This window comes from Hemitrygon akajei, unplaced genomic scaffold (assembly GCF_048418815.1).
Source record: "Hemitrygon akajei unplaced genomic scaffold, sHemAka1.3 Scf000076, whole genome shotgun sequence".
NCBI classification, from domain to species: Eukaryota; Metazoa; Chordata; class Chondrichthyes; order Myliobatiformes; family Dasyatidae; genus Hemitrygon; species Hemitrygon akajei.
Genome location: NW_027331962.1, coordinates 2,406,290 through 2,421,627, shown reverse-complemented (window position 1 = coordinate 2,421,627; position 15,338 = coordinate 2,406,290). Strand labels below are relative to the sequence as shown.

The 15,338-nt window shown below is 56.6% G+C and overlaps 1 protein-coding gene across 1 annotated transcript in view; it reads right to left on the bottom strand.

Moving 5' to 3' along the window:
• Positions 1–4,349: 4,349 nt before the first annotated feature.
• Positions 4,350–15,338, bottom strand: part of LOC140722396 (protein NLRC3-like) — a 116,262-nt gene continuing 105,273 nt past the window's right edge. Inside the window, exons 2-3 of the mRNA XM_073037146.1 lie at positions 6,046–6,132; positions 4,350–5,562 (exon numbers count right to left, since the gene is read on the bottom strand). Coding sequence (XP_072893247.1) covers positions 5,451–5,562; positions 6,046–6,132 — 199 coding nt within the window. The 3' untranslated portion in view covers positions 4,350–5,450. The remainder of the gene's footprint in view (positions 5,563–6,045; positions 6,133–15,338) is intronic.

The window sequence follows — 15,338 nt, the reverse complement described above, 5'->3', positions numbered from 1 at the left end:
GTTGCCCTTTATAACAAGAGGAATTGAGTACAGGAGTAAAGAGGTCCTTCTGCAGCTGTACAGGGCCCTGGTGAGACCCCAGCTGGAATATTGTGTGCAGTTTTGGTCTCCAAATTTGAGGAAGGACATTCTTGCTATTGAGTGAGTGCAGCATAGGTTCACGAGGTTAATTCCCCGAATGGCGGGACTGTCCTATGTTGAAAGATTGGAGCGACTGGGCTTGTATACACTGGAATTTAGAAGGATGAGAGGGGATCTGATTGAAACATATAAGATTATTAATGGATTGGACACGCCAGAGGCAGGAAACATGTTCCCGATGTTGGGGGAGTCCAGAACCAGAGGCCACAGTTAAAGAATAAGGGGTAGGCCATTTAGAACGGAGTTGAGGAAAAACTTTTTCACCCAGAGAGTTGTGGATCTGTGGAATGCTCTGCCCCAGAAGGCTGTGGAGGCCAAGTCTCTGGATGCTTTCAAGAGAGAGTTAGATAGAGATAGCGGAGCACAGGGATATGGGGAGAGGGCAGGAACGTGGCACTGTTTGTGGATGGTCAGCCATGATCACAGTGAATGGCGGGTACCGCCTCGAAGGGCCGAATGGCCGACTCCTGCACCTATTGTCGATTGACTTCTGGTTGTGGTTTATTTCATCTGTTTTGGGACTGTGAATGTGCTGAAACATTTTGGGTTGATGTTTGTCAATTTATAGATCATTACATTAATATGGATTTTACTTTTTGTTTTGAAAACATTTCATTAGGGTTTACTAATAATACCAAATCTCATAGTAATCCTTATGCAGATGATACTAAGGTAGGTGGCGTTGTGGATAATGAAGTAGTTTTTCAAAGCTTGCAGAGAGATTTAGGCCAGTTAGAAGAGTGGGTTGAAAGATGACAGATGGAGTTTAATGCTCATCATTGTGAGATGCTACATTTTCATAGGACTAATCAAAATAGGACATGCAGTGTAAGTGGTAGGGCATTGAAAAATGCAGTAGAACAAAGTGATCTAGGATTAATGGTGCATAGTTCCCTGAAGGTGGAATCTCATGTGGATAGTGTGGTGAAGAAAGCTTTTGGTATGCTGGCCTTTATAAATCAGAGCATTGAGTATAGGAGTTGGGATGTAATGTTAAAATTGTACAAGGCATTGGTGAGGCCGATTTTGGAGTATTGTGTACAGTTCTGGTCACCGAATTATGGGAAAGATGTCAACAAAATAGAGAGAGTACCGAGGAGATTTACTAGAATGTCACCTGGGTTTCAGCACCTAAGTTACAGGGAAAGGTTGAACAAGTTAGGTCTTTATTCTTTGGAGCGTAGAACGTTGAGGGGGGACTTGGTAGAGGCATTTAAAATTACGAGGGGGATAGATAGAGTTGACGTGGATATGCGTCTTCCATTGAGAGTAGGGGAGATTCAAACAAGAGGACATTAGTTGAGGGTTAGGGGGCAAAAGTTTAAGGGTAACTCGAGGGGGAATTTCTTTACTCAGTGAGTGGTAGCTGTGTGGAATGAGCTTCCAGTAGAAGTGGTTTAAGGCAGGTTCGGTATTGTCATTTAAAGTAAAATTGGATAGGTATATGGACAGGAAAGGAATGGAGGGTTATGGGCTGAGTGCCGGTCGGTGGGACTAGGTGAGAGTAAGCGTTCGGCACGGACTAGAAGTGCCGAGATGGCCTGTTTCCATGCTGTAATTGTTATATGGTTACATGAGAAATTAATCCTTTCTTTATCACAAATCTTTTGGTAATTTACGGCAAATTTTATTCTCCGTAAGTGTGAATACAGCAATAAGAAACCTTCATTTATATTTTTTTACGTCAGACTTCAAAACGATATAACTGACCGGCGACAAGGAGTGACCGGTTGAATAATCAGTCCCGTTTCTCACCGTCACTCTGCATCGGGGAACCGATGATTATAAAATCACACTTCAGGGCCGTGTCCGGGATCGCTGCAGATCCAGGGTCACTGCCGAGGGATTTGTCCATTTAACATCATTATATCGGCCAGGCTGCCGAATGCACCGTCCTCAGCAAAGGGGGCAAAAGGATTCTCTCCCGGGATCACCCCCCCCCCCACCACCCCGGGACACCGGTGTCCCAGACTGAGCCCCGGACCCCCGGGCTCTTCCTGTCCGGGTAATTCCCCGGGGTGTCACGTGGGGAGTCTCCAACACGCACATCCGGCGGAAGCTGCCCCGCCGGACAGCAGGCGGAAACACGTCACTACGGGACCGCTGCGAGCGACGCACACAGCGTGAGGCCCGAGCCGGGTCCGTTAAAACCGTTGGGAATCAGCCCCGGCGCGCGGCCGTTAAAGGTAAGGGCGGGAGTTAAAGGGGAGGGCGGGGAGTCGGCCAAATGTCCCCATCCCGCGGGCGGGGATGTTCACACTTTCAGATGTTCACACGGTCCACACTCTCAGTCCGGGTCTGAGTTCCTGCAGAGATCTCAGTTCCTTCATCCCGGTCTCACTGAACCGATTCCCCACCAGCCTGAAACAGATGGGAGAATAAAGATGAAATAAACAGATTACACAACAGTGTCAGTAACAGGGGACCGGGGGTAATGTTTCAACAACACTCACAGACAAATATCACCAGAAAACCCGCGGATCCGCTGATATTTTATCACATTGAACATTAACACAAACACTCACCCGATCCACTCCAGACTCGGGAGGGTCAGTATGAGGCGGCGGAGACCGGGGACAGATCCGTCTGTCAGAGAGTTTGATATCAGGTTCAGCTCCGTCAGTGATGGTTTTGTAATGAGAGTGGAGACGAGATCCTCGGCACCAGAATCTGTGAGACCGACACCCCCCAGCCTGGAGATGAGAGAGAGAGGGGGTGAAGGACACAGAGAGACAGGAGACGGTACAAATCCCCAGTGTTTATCAGTAACACAATTACTGATCACATTAATGTTCAGTGTCAGACACCCAGTGACTGTAAACACAATCTCCCACAGTCTGGTACTTACCACAGTGTCTGTATTTTACACTCCGGGTTCCTCAGAGCCGCAGACACCAGTTTCACTCCTGAATCCCCCAGTTCATTATAACTCAGGTTCAGCCCCGTCAGTGATGGGTTTGTACTGAGAGCGGAGACGAGATCCTCGGCACCAGAATCTGTGAGACCGACATTGACCAGCCTGGAGATGAGAGAGAGTGAGGGTGAAGGACACAGAGAGACAGGAGACGGTACAAATCCCCAGTGTTTGTCAGTAACACAATTACTGATTTTTTTTCTTCAGCACGACTGTGCAAGTCGGCCAGTGAGAACAGTGAGAAGAGTTTAAAAGGTAGACAGATTTACAGAGCGAGTGTCAGAGGAGCGGGAGACAGAGTAGGAAGGCTTTGGCTCAACGGGGCTTCGGCGATAAAGGGTCGAGGCGAGGTAGGTTATCTGTTTACACACAGACAGAGAGTATGTGTGTGAGGCTGGTTTTCTGTGCTCGGTGTCAGATGTGGGAGATCCTGGAGACTCCCAGCCTCCCGGACGGCAACATCTGCACCCGGGTGTGTCGAGCTGCAGCTCCTTAGGGACCGAGTTAGGGAACTGGAGATGCAGCTCGATGACCTTCGTCTGGTCAGGGAGAGCGAGGAGGTGATAGAGAGGAGTTACAGGCAGGTGGTCACACCGGGGCCACGGGGAGACTGAAGAAGTGGGGTCACAGTCAGGAGAGGGAAGGGCAAGAAGCAGGTACTAGAGAGTACCCCTGTGGCTATTCCCCTTGACGATAAGTACCCCTGTTCAAGTACTGCTGGAGAGGGGTGGGGACAGCCTACCTGGTGGAGGCAACAGTGGCTCAGAAGGGCAGGGAAAGGAAGAGGAAGACAGTAGTGATAGGTGACTCTGTCATTTGAGGGCCAGAGAGACGATTCTGTGGACGCAGGAAAGAAACACGGATGGTCGTTTGCCTCCCAGGTGCCAGGGTCCGGGATGTTTCAGAACACGTCCAAGATATCCTGCGGTGGGAGGGAGAACAGCCAGAGGTCGTGGTACATATTGGTACCAGTGACATAGGTAGGAAAAGGGAAGAGGTCCTGAAAACAGACTACAGGGAGTTAGGGAGGAAGTTGAGAAGCAGGACCGGCAAAGGTAGTAATCTCGGGATCACTGCCTGTGCCACGCGACAGTGAGTACAGGAATAGAATGAGGTGGAGGATGAATGTGTGGCTGAGGGGATTGGAGCAGGAGGCAGGGATTCAGATTTCTGGATCACTGGGACCTCCTTTGGAGCAGCTGTGAACTGCACAAAAAGGACGGGTTGCACTTGAACGCCAGGGAAACCGATATCCTGGTTTGCTCAGGCTATTGGGGAGAATTTAAACTAGAATTGCTGGGAGGGGGTGGGAACTGAAATGAAGTGATGACGGAAAGGGAGGTTGGCTCACAAATAGAGAAAATTTGGAGACAGCGCGAGAGGGAGCATAGGCAGGTGATAGAGAAGGGACGCTCTCAGACCGATGGTTTGAGGTGTGTCTATTTTAATGCAAGGAGTGTTGTGAACAAAGCAGATGAGCTTAGAGCGTGGAACAGTACTCGGAGATATGATGTGGTGGCCATTACAGAGACTCGGATGGTGCAGGGACAGGAATGTTTATTTCGAGTGCCAGGCTTTAGATGTTTCAGAAAGGACAGGGAGGGAGGCCACAGAGGTGGGGGCATGGCACTGTTGATCAGAGATAGTGTCACGGCTGCAGAAAAGGAGGAAGTCATGGAGGGATTGTCTACAGTCTCTGTGGGTGGAGGTTAGGAACAGGAAGGGGTCAATAACTCGACTGGGTGTTTTGTATAGACCACCCAACAGTAACAGGGACATCGAGGAGCAGATAGGGAGACAGATTCTGGAAAGGAGTAACAATAACAGGGTTGTTGAAGTGGGAGATTTTAATTTCCCAAATATTGATTGGCATCTCCCTAGAGTGAGGGGTTTTGACGGGGTGGAGTTTGTTAGGTGTGTTCAGGAAGGTTTCCTGACACAATATGTAGATAAACCTACAAGAGGAGAGGCTGTACTTGATCCGGTATTGGGAAATGAACCTGGCCAGGTGTCAGGTCTCTCAGTGGGAGACCATTTTGGAGATAGTGATCACAATTCTATCTCTTTTACCACAGCATTGGAGAGGGAGAGGAACAGGCAAGTTAGGGAAACCTTTAATTGGAGTAAGGAGAACTATGAGCCTATCAGGCTGGAACTTGTAAGCATAAATTGGAAATTGATGTCCTCAGGGAAACAGACCAAAGAAATGTAGAAAATGTTCAAGGGATATTTGTGTGGGGTTCTGAGTAGATACGTTCCAATGAGACATGGAAAGGATGGGAGGGTACAAGATCCGTGGTGCACAAAGGCCGTTGTAAATCTAGTGAAGAAGAAAAGCAGAGTTTCCAAAAGGTTCAAAAACTGGGTAATGATATGAATCTGGAAGATTATAAGGCTAGTCTATCAGCGAGTTTGATATCAGGTCCAGGCCCGTCAGTGATGGGTTTGTACTGAGAGCGGAGACGAGATCCTCGGCACCAGAATCTGTGAGACCGACATTCTCCAGCCTGGAGATGAGAGAGAGGGTGAGGGTGAAGGACACAGAGAGACAGGAGATGGTACAAATCCCCAGTGTTTATCAGTGACACAACTACTGATCACATTAATGTTCAGTGTCAGACACCCAGTGACTGTTAGCACAATCTTCCACAGTCTGGTACTTACTCCAGTCTCTGTATTTTACACTCCGGGTTCCTCAGAGCCGCAGACACCAGTTTCACTCCTGAATCTCCCAGTTTATTACCACTCAGGTTCAGCTCCGTCAGTGATGGGTTTGTACTGAGAGCAGAGGCGAGATCCTTGGCACCAGAATCTGTCAGACCGACACACCACAGCCTGGAGATGAGAGAGAGTGAGGGTGAAGGGCACAGAGAGAAAGGAGACGGCACAAATCCCCAGTGTTTATCAGTAACACAATTACTGATCACATTAATGTTCAGTGTCAGACACCCAGTGACTGTAAACACAATCTCCCACAGTCTGGTACTTACTCCAGTTTCTGTATTTTACTCTCCGGGTTCCTCAGAGCCGCAGACACCAGTTTCACTCCTGAATTTCCCAGTTTATTATTGTTCAGTCTAAACACAAACAGATAGATTGATGAACATAGTGATTAAAACAGTGGGTCTGATGCAATTTCTCTCAATCGGATATTTCAGCAAACATTAAACCCTTTATTAATTCACTGATCGGAGTTCCCATCACTGTCAATGTCCCTCACTGCCCAGCTCCAATGAATTCACCGAATGTCAGTAATTTCGTCTGTCGGTATGACCCTGTAAACTCCACATATTCTCTCTCATTCCCTGATGGTTAGAAAAGTGTTCCTGATGTGAGACAGTCGGAAAGCGCAGGAGTGAAGGGGAGAAAGTCAAACAGTGAGGAAGATATGAGAATCGGGGAATGTCGATGGGAGATGGAGGAAGAGACATCACCTAAGGTAAAGGATGGAAAGACACAGAAGGAAGCGGATGTGGAAGAGAGATCCCACAGGAGGAAGGGGGATGGGGGAGAGAGATCCCACAGAAGGAAGTGGATGTGCAAGAGAGATCCCACAAGGGGAAGGGAGATGTGGAAGAGAGATCCCACAGGAGGAAGGGGGATGGGGAAGAGGGATCCCACAAGAGGAAGGGGGATGGGGAAGAGGGATCCCACAAGAGGAAGGGGGATGGGGGAGAGAGATCCCAAAGGAGGAAGGGGAACGGGGGAGAGAGATCCCACAGGAGGAAGGGGGATGGGGGAGAGAGAGCCCACAGGAGGAAGGGGGAGAGAGATCCCACAGGAGGAAGGGGGATGGGGGAGAGAGATCCCACAGGAGGAAGGGGGAGAGAAATCCCACAGGAGGAAGGGGGATGGGGGAGAGGGATCCCACAGGAGGAAGAGGGGTGGGGGGAGAGCTCCCGCAGGAGGAAGCGGGATGGGGAAGAGAGATCCCACAGGAGGAAGGGGGATGGGGGAGAGAGATCCCACAGGAGGAAGGGGGATGGGGGAGAGAGATCCCGCAGGAGGAAGCGGGATGGGGGAGAGGGATCCCACAGGAGGAACGGGGATGGGGGAGAGAGATCACACAGGAGGAAGAAGGATGGGGGAGAGAGATCACACTGGGGGATGGGGGAGAGAGATCACACAGGAGGAGGGGGGATGGGGGAGAGAGATCCTACAGGAGGAAGGGGGATGGGGGAGGGATCCCACAGGAGGAAGGGGGGAGAGAGATCCCGCAGGAGGAAGGGGGATGGGGGAGAGACCTCCCACAGGAGGAAGAGGGGTGGGGGGAGAGCTCCCGCAGGAGGAAGCGGGATGGGGGAGAGGGATCCCACAGGAGGAAGGGGGATGGGGGAGAGAGATCACACAGGAGGAAGAAGGATGGGGGAGAGAGATCACACTGGGGGATGGGGGAGAGAGATCACACAGGAGGAGGGGGGATGGGGGAGAGAGATCCTACAGGAGGTAGGGGGATGAGGGAGGGATCCCACAGGAGGAAGGGGGAGAGAGATCCCACAGGAGGAAGGGGGATGGGGGAGAGAGATCGCACAGGAGGAAGGGGGAGAGAGATCCCACAGGAGGAAGGGGGATGGGGGAGAGAGATCCCAAAGAAGGAAGGGGGATGGGGGGGAGAGCTCCTGCAAGAGGAAGGGGGATGGGGGAGAGAGATCCCACAGGAGGAAGGGGGATGGGGGAGAGAGATCCCACAGGAGGAAGGGGGAGAGAGCTCCCGCAGGAGGAAGGGGGATGGGGGAGAGAGATCCCACAGGAGGATGGGGGATAGAGATCACACAGGAGGAAGGGGGATGGGGGGGAGAGATCCCACAGGAGGAAGGGGGAGAGAGATCCCACAGGAGGAAGGGGGATGGGGGAGAGAGATCCCACAGGAGGAAGGGGGATGGGGGAGAGAGATCCCACAGGAGGAAGGGGGACAGAGATCCCACAGGAGGAAGGGGGACGGGGGAGAGAGATCCCACAGGAGGAAGGGGGAAGGGGGAGAGAGATCCCACAGGAGGAAGGGGGAGAGAGATCCCACAGGAGGAAGGGGGAGAGAGATCCCACAGGAGGAAGGGGGATGGGGGATAGTGATCACACAGGTGGAAGGGGGAGAGAGATCCCACAGGAGGAAGGGGGATGGGGGATAGAGATCACACAGGAGGAAGGGGGATGGGGGAGAGAGATCCCACAGGAGGAAGGGGGATGGGGGAGAGAGATCCCACAGGAGGAAGGGGGAGAGAGATCCCACAGGAGGGAGGAAGGGGGAGAGAGATCCCACAGGAGGAAGGGGGATGGGGGATAGAGATCACACAGGAGGAAGGGGGATGGGGGAGAGAGATCCCAAAGGAGGAAGGGGGATGGGGGGGAGAGATCCCAGAGGAGGAAGGGGGATGGGGGAGAGAGATCCCACAGAAGGAAGTGGATGTGCAAGAGAGATCCCACAAGGGGAAGGGAGATGTGGAAGAGAGATCCCACAGGAGGAAGGGGGATGGGGAAGAGGGATCCCACAAGAGGAAGGGGGATGGGGAAGAGGGATCCCACAAGAGGAAGGGGGATGGGGGAGAGAGATCCCACAGGAGGAAGGGGGATGGGAGAGAGAGAGCCCACAGGAGGAAGGGGGATGGGGGGGAGAGCTCCCACAGGAGGAAGGGGGATGGGGGGGAGAGATACCACAGGAGGAAGGGGGATGGGGGTGAGAGCTCCGACAGGAGGAAGGGGGATGGGTGGAGGGATCCCACAGGAGGAAGGGGGAGAGAGATCCCACAGGAGGAAGGGGCATGGGGGAGAGAGATCCCACAGGAGGAAGAGGGATGGGGGATAGAGATCACACAAGAGGAAGGGGGATGGGGGAGAGAGATCCCAAAGGAGGAAGGGGGATGGGGGGCAGATCTCCCGCAAGAGGAAGGGGGATGGGGGAGAGAGATCCCACAGGAGGAAGGGGGAGAGAGATCCCACAGGAGGAAGGGGGATGGGGGAGAGAGATCCCACAGGAGGAAGGGGGAGAGAGATCCCACAGGAGGAAGGGGGATGGGGGTGAGAGATTCCACAGGAGGAAGGGGGATGGGGGAGAGAGATTCCACAGGAAAAAGGGGGATGGGGGAGAGAGATCACACAGGAGGAAGGGGGATGGGGAAGAGAGATCACACAGTAGGATGGGGGATGGGGGAGAGAGCTCCCACAGGAGGAGGGGGGATGGGGGAGAGAGATCCCACAGGAGGAAGGGGGATGGGGGAGAGAGATCCCGCAGGAGGAAGGGGGATGGGGGAGAGAGCTCCCGCAGGAGGAAGGGGGATGGGGGAGAGTTATCCCGCAGTAGGAAGGGGGATGGGGGAGAGAGATCACACAGTAGGAAGGGGGATGGGGGAGAGCGCTCCCACAGGAGGAAGGGGGATGGGGGAGAGAGATCCCGCAGGAGGAAGGGGGATGGGGGAGAGAGATCCCAAAGGAGGAAGGGGGGATGGGGGAGAGAGCTCCCGCAGGAGGAAGGGGGATGGAGGAGAGAGATCCCGCAGGAGGAAGGGGGATGGGGGAGAGAGCTCCCGCAGGAGTAAGGGGGATGGGGGAGAGTTATCCCGCAGTAGGAAGGGGGATGGGGGAGAGAGATCACACAGTAGGAAGGGGGATGGGGGAGAGAGATCCCGCAGCAGGAAGGGGGATGGGGGAGAGAGCTCCCGCAGGAGGAAGGGGGATGGGGGAGAGAGATCACACAGTAGGATGGGGGATGGGGGAGAGAGCTCCCACAGGAGGAGGGGGGATGGGGGAGAGAGATACCACAGGAGGAAGGGGGATGGGGGAGAGAGATCCCACAGGAGGAATGGGGATGGGGGAGAGAGATCCCACAGGAGGAAGGGGGATGGGGGAGAGAGAGTCCACAGGAGGAATGGGGAGATCCCACAGGAGGAAGGGGGATTGGGGGGGAGAGCTCCCACAGGAGGAAGGGGGATGGGGGAGAGAGATCCCACAGGAGGAAGGGGGATGGGGGAGAGAGATCCCACAGGAGGAAGGGGGATAGAGGATAGAGATCACACAGGAGGAAGGGGGATGGGGGAGAGAGATCCCAAAGGAGGAAGGGGGATGGGGGAAAGAGATCCCACAGGAGGAAGGGGGAGAGAGATCCCACAGGAGGAAGGCGGATGGGGGAGAGAGATCCCACAGGAGGAAAAGGGAGAGAAATCCCACAGGAGGAAGGGGGATGGGGGAGAGGGATCCCACAGGAGGATGGGGGAGAGAGATCCCACAGGAGGAAGGGGGATGGGGGAGAGAGATCCCAAAGGAGGAAGGGGGATGGGGGAAAGAGATCCCACAGGAGGAAGGGGGAGAGAGATCCCACAGGAGGAAGGCGGATGGGGGAGAGAGATCCCACAGGAGGAAGGGGGAGAGAAATCCCACAGGAGGAAGGGGGATGGGGGAGAGGGATCCCACAGGAGGAAGGGGGATGGGGGAGAGAGATCCCACAGGAGGAAGGGGGAGAGAGATCCCACAGGAGGAAGGGGGATGGGGGGAGAGAGATCCCACAGGAGGAAGGGGGATGGGGAAGAGGGATCCCACAAGAGGAAGGGGGATGGGGAGAGAAATCCCACAAGAGGAAGGGGGATGGAGGGAGAGAGATCCCACAGGAGGAAGGGGGATGGGGGAGAGAGCTCCTGCAGGAGGAAGGGGGTTGGGGGAGAGAGATCCCACATGAGGAGGGGGGATGAGGGAGAGAGATCCTACAGGAGGAAGGGGGATGGGGGAGAGAGAGCCCACAGGAGGAAGGGGGAGAGAGATCCCACAGGAGGAAGGGGGATGGGGGAGAGAGATCGCACAGGAGGAAGGGGGAGAGAGATCCCACAGGAGGAAGGGGGATGGGGGATAGAGATCACACAGGAGGAAGGGGGATGGGGGAGAGAGATCCCACAGGAGGAAGGGGGAGAGAGATCCCACAGGAGGAAGGGGGATGGGGGAGAGAGATCCCACAGGAGGAAGGGGGATGGGGAAGAGGGATCCCACAAGAGGAAGGGGGATGGGGGAGAGAAATCCCACAAGAGGAAGGGGGATGGAGGGAGAGAGATCCCACAGGAGGAAGGGGGATGGGGGAGAGAGCTCCTGCAGGAGGAAGGGGGATGGGGGAGAGAGATCCCACATGAGGAAGGGGGATGGGGGAGAGAGATCACACAGGAGGAAGGGGGAGAGAGATCCTACAGGAGGAAGGGGGATGGGTGGACTGATCCCACAGGAGGAAGGGGGAGAGAGATCCCACAGGAGGAAGAGGGCTGGGGGAGAGAGATCCCAAAGGAGGAAGGGGGATGGGGGGGAGAGCTCCCGCAAGAGGAAGGGGGAGAGAGATCCCACAGGAGGAAGGGGGATGGGGGAGAGAGATCCCACAGGAGGAAGGGGGAGAGAGATCCCACAGGAGGAAGGGGGATGGGGGAGAGAGATCCCGCAGGAGGAAGGGGGATGGGGGAGAGTTATCCCGCAGTAGGAAGGGGGATGGGGGAGAGAGATCCCGCAGGAGGAAGGGGGATGGGGGAGAGAGCTCCCGCAGGAGGAAGGGGGATGGGGGAGAGTTATCCCGCAGTAGGAAGGGGGATGGGGAGAGAGATCACACAGTAGGAAGGGGGATGGGGGAGAGAGCTCCCGCAGGAGGAAGGGGGATGGGGGAGAGAGCTCCCAAAGGAGGAAGGGGGATGTGGCAGAGAGCTCCCACAGGAGGAAGGGGGAGAGAGATCCCACAGGAGGAAGGGGGATGGGGGAGAGAGATCCCGCAGGAGGAAGGGGGATGGGGGAGAGAGCTCCCGCAGGAGGAAGGGGGATGGGGGAGAGTTATCCCGCAGGAGGAAGGGGGAGAGAGATCCCACAGGAGGAAGGGGGATGGGGGAGAGAGATCCCGCAGGAGGAAGGGGGATGGGGGAGAGAGCTCCCGCAGGAGGAAGGGGGATGGGGGAGAGTTATCCCGCAGTAGGAAGGGAGATGGGGGAGAGAGATCCCGCAGGAGGAAGGGGGATGGGGGAGAGAGCTGCCCCAGGAGGAAGGGGGATGGGGGAGAGTTATCCCGCAGTAGGAAGGGGGATGGGGGAGAGAGATCACACAGTAGGAAGGGGGAGAGAGATCCCACAGGAGGAAGGGGGATGGGGGAGAGAGATCCCGCAGGAGGAAGGGGGATGGGGGAGAGAGCTCCCGCAGGAGGAAGGGGGATGGGGGAGAGAGCTGCCCCAGGAGGAAGGGGGATGGGGGAGAGTTATCCCGCAGTAGGAAGGGGGATGGGGGAGAGAGATCACACAGTAGGAAGGGGGAGAGAGATCCCGCAGGAGGAAGGGGGATGGGGGAGAGAGATCCCACAGGAGGAAGGGGGAGAGAGATCCCACAGGAGGAAGGGGGATGGGGGAGAGAGATCCCGCAGGAGGAAGGGGGATGGGGGAGAGAGCTCCCGCAGGAGGAAGGGGGATGGGGGAGAGTTATCCGCAGTAGGAAGGGTGATGGGGGAGAGAGATCACACAGTAGAAAGGGGGATGGGGGAGAGAGCTCCCGCAGGAGGAAGGGGGATGGGGGAGAGAGATCACACACTATATGAAGGGGGATGGGGGAGAGAGGTGCATCAGGAGGAAGGGGGATGGGGGAGAGAGCTCCCACAGGAGGAAGGGGGATGTGGCAGAGAGCTCCCACAGGAGGAAGGGGGATGGGGAAGAGAGATCACACAGGAGGAAGTGGGATGGGGGAGAGAGATCCCACAGGAGGAAGGGGGATGGGGGAGAGAGAGTCCACAGGAGGAAGGGGGATGGGGGAGAGAGATCCCACAGGAGGAAGGGGGATGGGGGGGGGAGATCACACAGGAGGAAGGGGGATGGGGGGGAGAGATCACACAGGAGGAAGAAGGATGGGGGAGAGAGATCACACAGGAGGAAGGGGGATGGGGGAGAGAGCTCCCGCAGGAGGAAGGGGGATGGAGGAGAGAGATCCCGCAGGAGGAAGGGGGATGGGGGAGAGAGCTCCCGCAGGAGTAAGGGGGATGGGGGAGAGTTATCCCGCAGTAGGAAGGGGGATGGGGGAGAGAGATCACACAGTAGGAAGGGGGATGGGGGAGAGAGATCCCGCAGCAGGAAGGGGGATGGGGGAGAGAGCTCCCGCAGGAGGAAGGGGGATGGGGGACAGAGATCACACAGTAGGATGGGGGGATGGGGGAGAGAGCTCCCACAGGAGGAGGGGGGATGGGGGAGAGAGATACCACAGGAGGAAGGGGGATGGGGGAGAGAGATCCCACAGGAGGAATGGGGATGGGGGAGAGAGATCCCACAGGAGGAAGGGGGATGGGGGAGAGAGAGTCCACAGGAGGAATGGGGAGATCCCACAGGAGGAAGGGGGATTGGGGGGGAGAGCTCCCACAGGAGGAAGGGGGATGGGGGAGAGAGATCCCACAGGAGGAAGGGGGATGGGGGAGAGAGATCCCACAGGAGGAAGGGGGATAGAGGATAGAGATCACACAGGAGGAAGGGGGATGGGGGAGAGAGATCCCAAAGGAGGAAGGGGGATGGGGGAAAGAGATCCCACAGGAGGAAGGGGGAGAGAGATCCCACAGGAGGAAGGCGGATGGGGGAGAGAGATCCCACAGGAGGATGGGGGAGAGAGATCCCACAGGAGGAAGGGGGATGGGGGAGAGAGATCCCAAAGGAGGAAGGGGGATGGGGGAAAGAGATCCCACAGGAGGAAGGGGGGAGAGAGATCCCACAGGAGGAAGGCGGATGGGGGAGAGAGATCCCACAGGAGGAAGGGGGAGAGAAATCCCACAGGAGGAAGGGGGATGGGGGAGAGGGATCCCACAGGAGGAAGAGGGATGGGGGGGAGAGCTCCCGCAGGGGGAAGCGGGATGGGGGAGAGGGATCCCACAGGAGGAAGGGGGATGGGGGAGAGAGATCACACAGGAGGAAGGGGGATGGGGAAGAGAGATCACACAGTAGGATGGGGGATGGGGGAGAGAGCTCCCACAGGAGGAGGGGGGGATGAGGGAGAGAGATCCTACAGGAGGAAGGGGGATGGGGGAGAGAGAGCCCACAGGAGGAAGGGGGAGAGAGATCCCACAGGAGGAAGGGGGATGGGGGAGAGAGATCGCACAGGAGGAAGGGGGAGAGAGATCCCACAGGAGGAAGGGGGATGGGGGATAGAGATCACACAGGAGGAAGGGGGATGGGGGAGAGAGATCCCACAGGAGGAAGGGGGAGAGAGATCCCACAGGAGGAAGGGGGATGGGGGAGAGAGATCCCACAGGAGGAAGGGGGATGGGGAAGAGGGATCCCACAAGAGGAAGGGGGATGGGGGAGAGAAATCTCACAAGAGGAAGGGGGATGGAGGGAGAGAGATCCCACAGGAGGAAGGGGGATGGGGGAGAGAGCTCCTGCAGGAGGAAGGGGGATGGGGGAGAGAGATCCCACATGAGGAAGGGGGATGGGGGAGAGAGATCACACAGGAGGAAGGGGGAGAGAGATCCTACAGGAGGAAGGGGGATGGGTGGACTGATCCCACAGGAGGAAGGGGGAGAGAGATCCCACAGGAGGAAGGGGGATGGGGGAGAGAGATCCCACAGGAGGAAGGGGGATGGAGGATAGAGATCACACAGGAGGAAGGGGGATGGGGGAGAGAGATCCCAAAGGAGGAAGGGGGATGGGGGGGAGAGCTCCCGCAAGAGGAAGGGGGAGAGAGATCCCACAGGAGGAAGGGGGATGGGGGAGAGAGATCCCACAGGAGGAAGGGGGAGAGAGATCCCACAGGAGGAAGGGGGATGGGGGAGAGAGATCCCGCAGGAGGAAGGGGGATGGGGGAGAGTTATCCCGCAGTAGGAAGGGGGATGGGGGAGAGAGATCCCGCAGGAGGAAGGGGGATGGGGGAGAGAGCTCCCGCAGGAGGAAGGGGGATGGGGGAGAGTTATCCCGCAGTAGGAAGGGGGATGGGGGAGAGAGATCACACAGTAGGAAGGGGGATGGGGGAGAGAGCTCCCGCAGGAGGAAGGGGGATGGGGGAGAGAGCTCCCAAAGGAGGAAGGGGGATGTGGCAGAGAGCTCCCACAGGAGGAAGGGGGAGAGAGATCCCACAGGAGGAAGGGGGATGGGGGAGAGAGATCCCGCAGGAGGAAGGGGGATGGGGGAGAGAGCTCCCGCAGGAGGAAGGGGGATGGGGGAGAGTTATCCCGCAGGAGGAAGGGGGAGAGAGATCCCACAGGAGGAAGGGGGATGTGGCAGAGAGATCCCGCAGGAGGAAGGGGGATGGGGGAGAGAGCTCCCGCAGGAGGAAGGGGGATGGGGGAGAGTTATCCCGCAGTAGGAAGGGGGATGGGGGA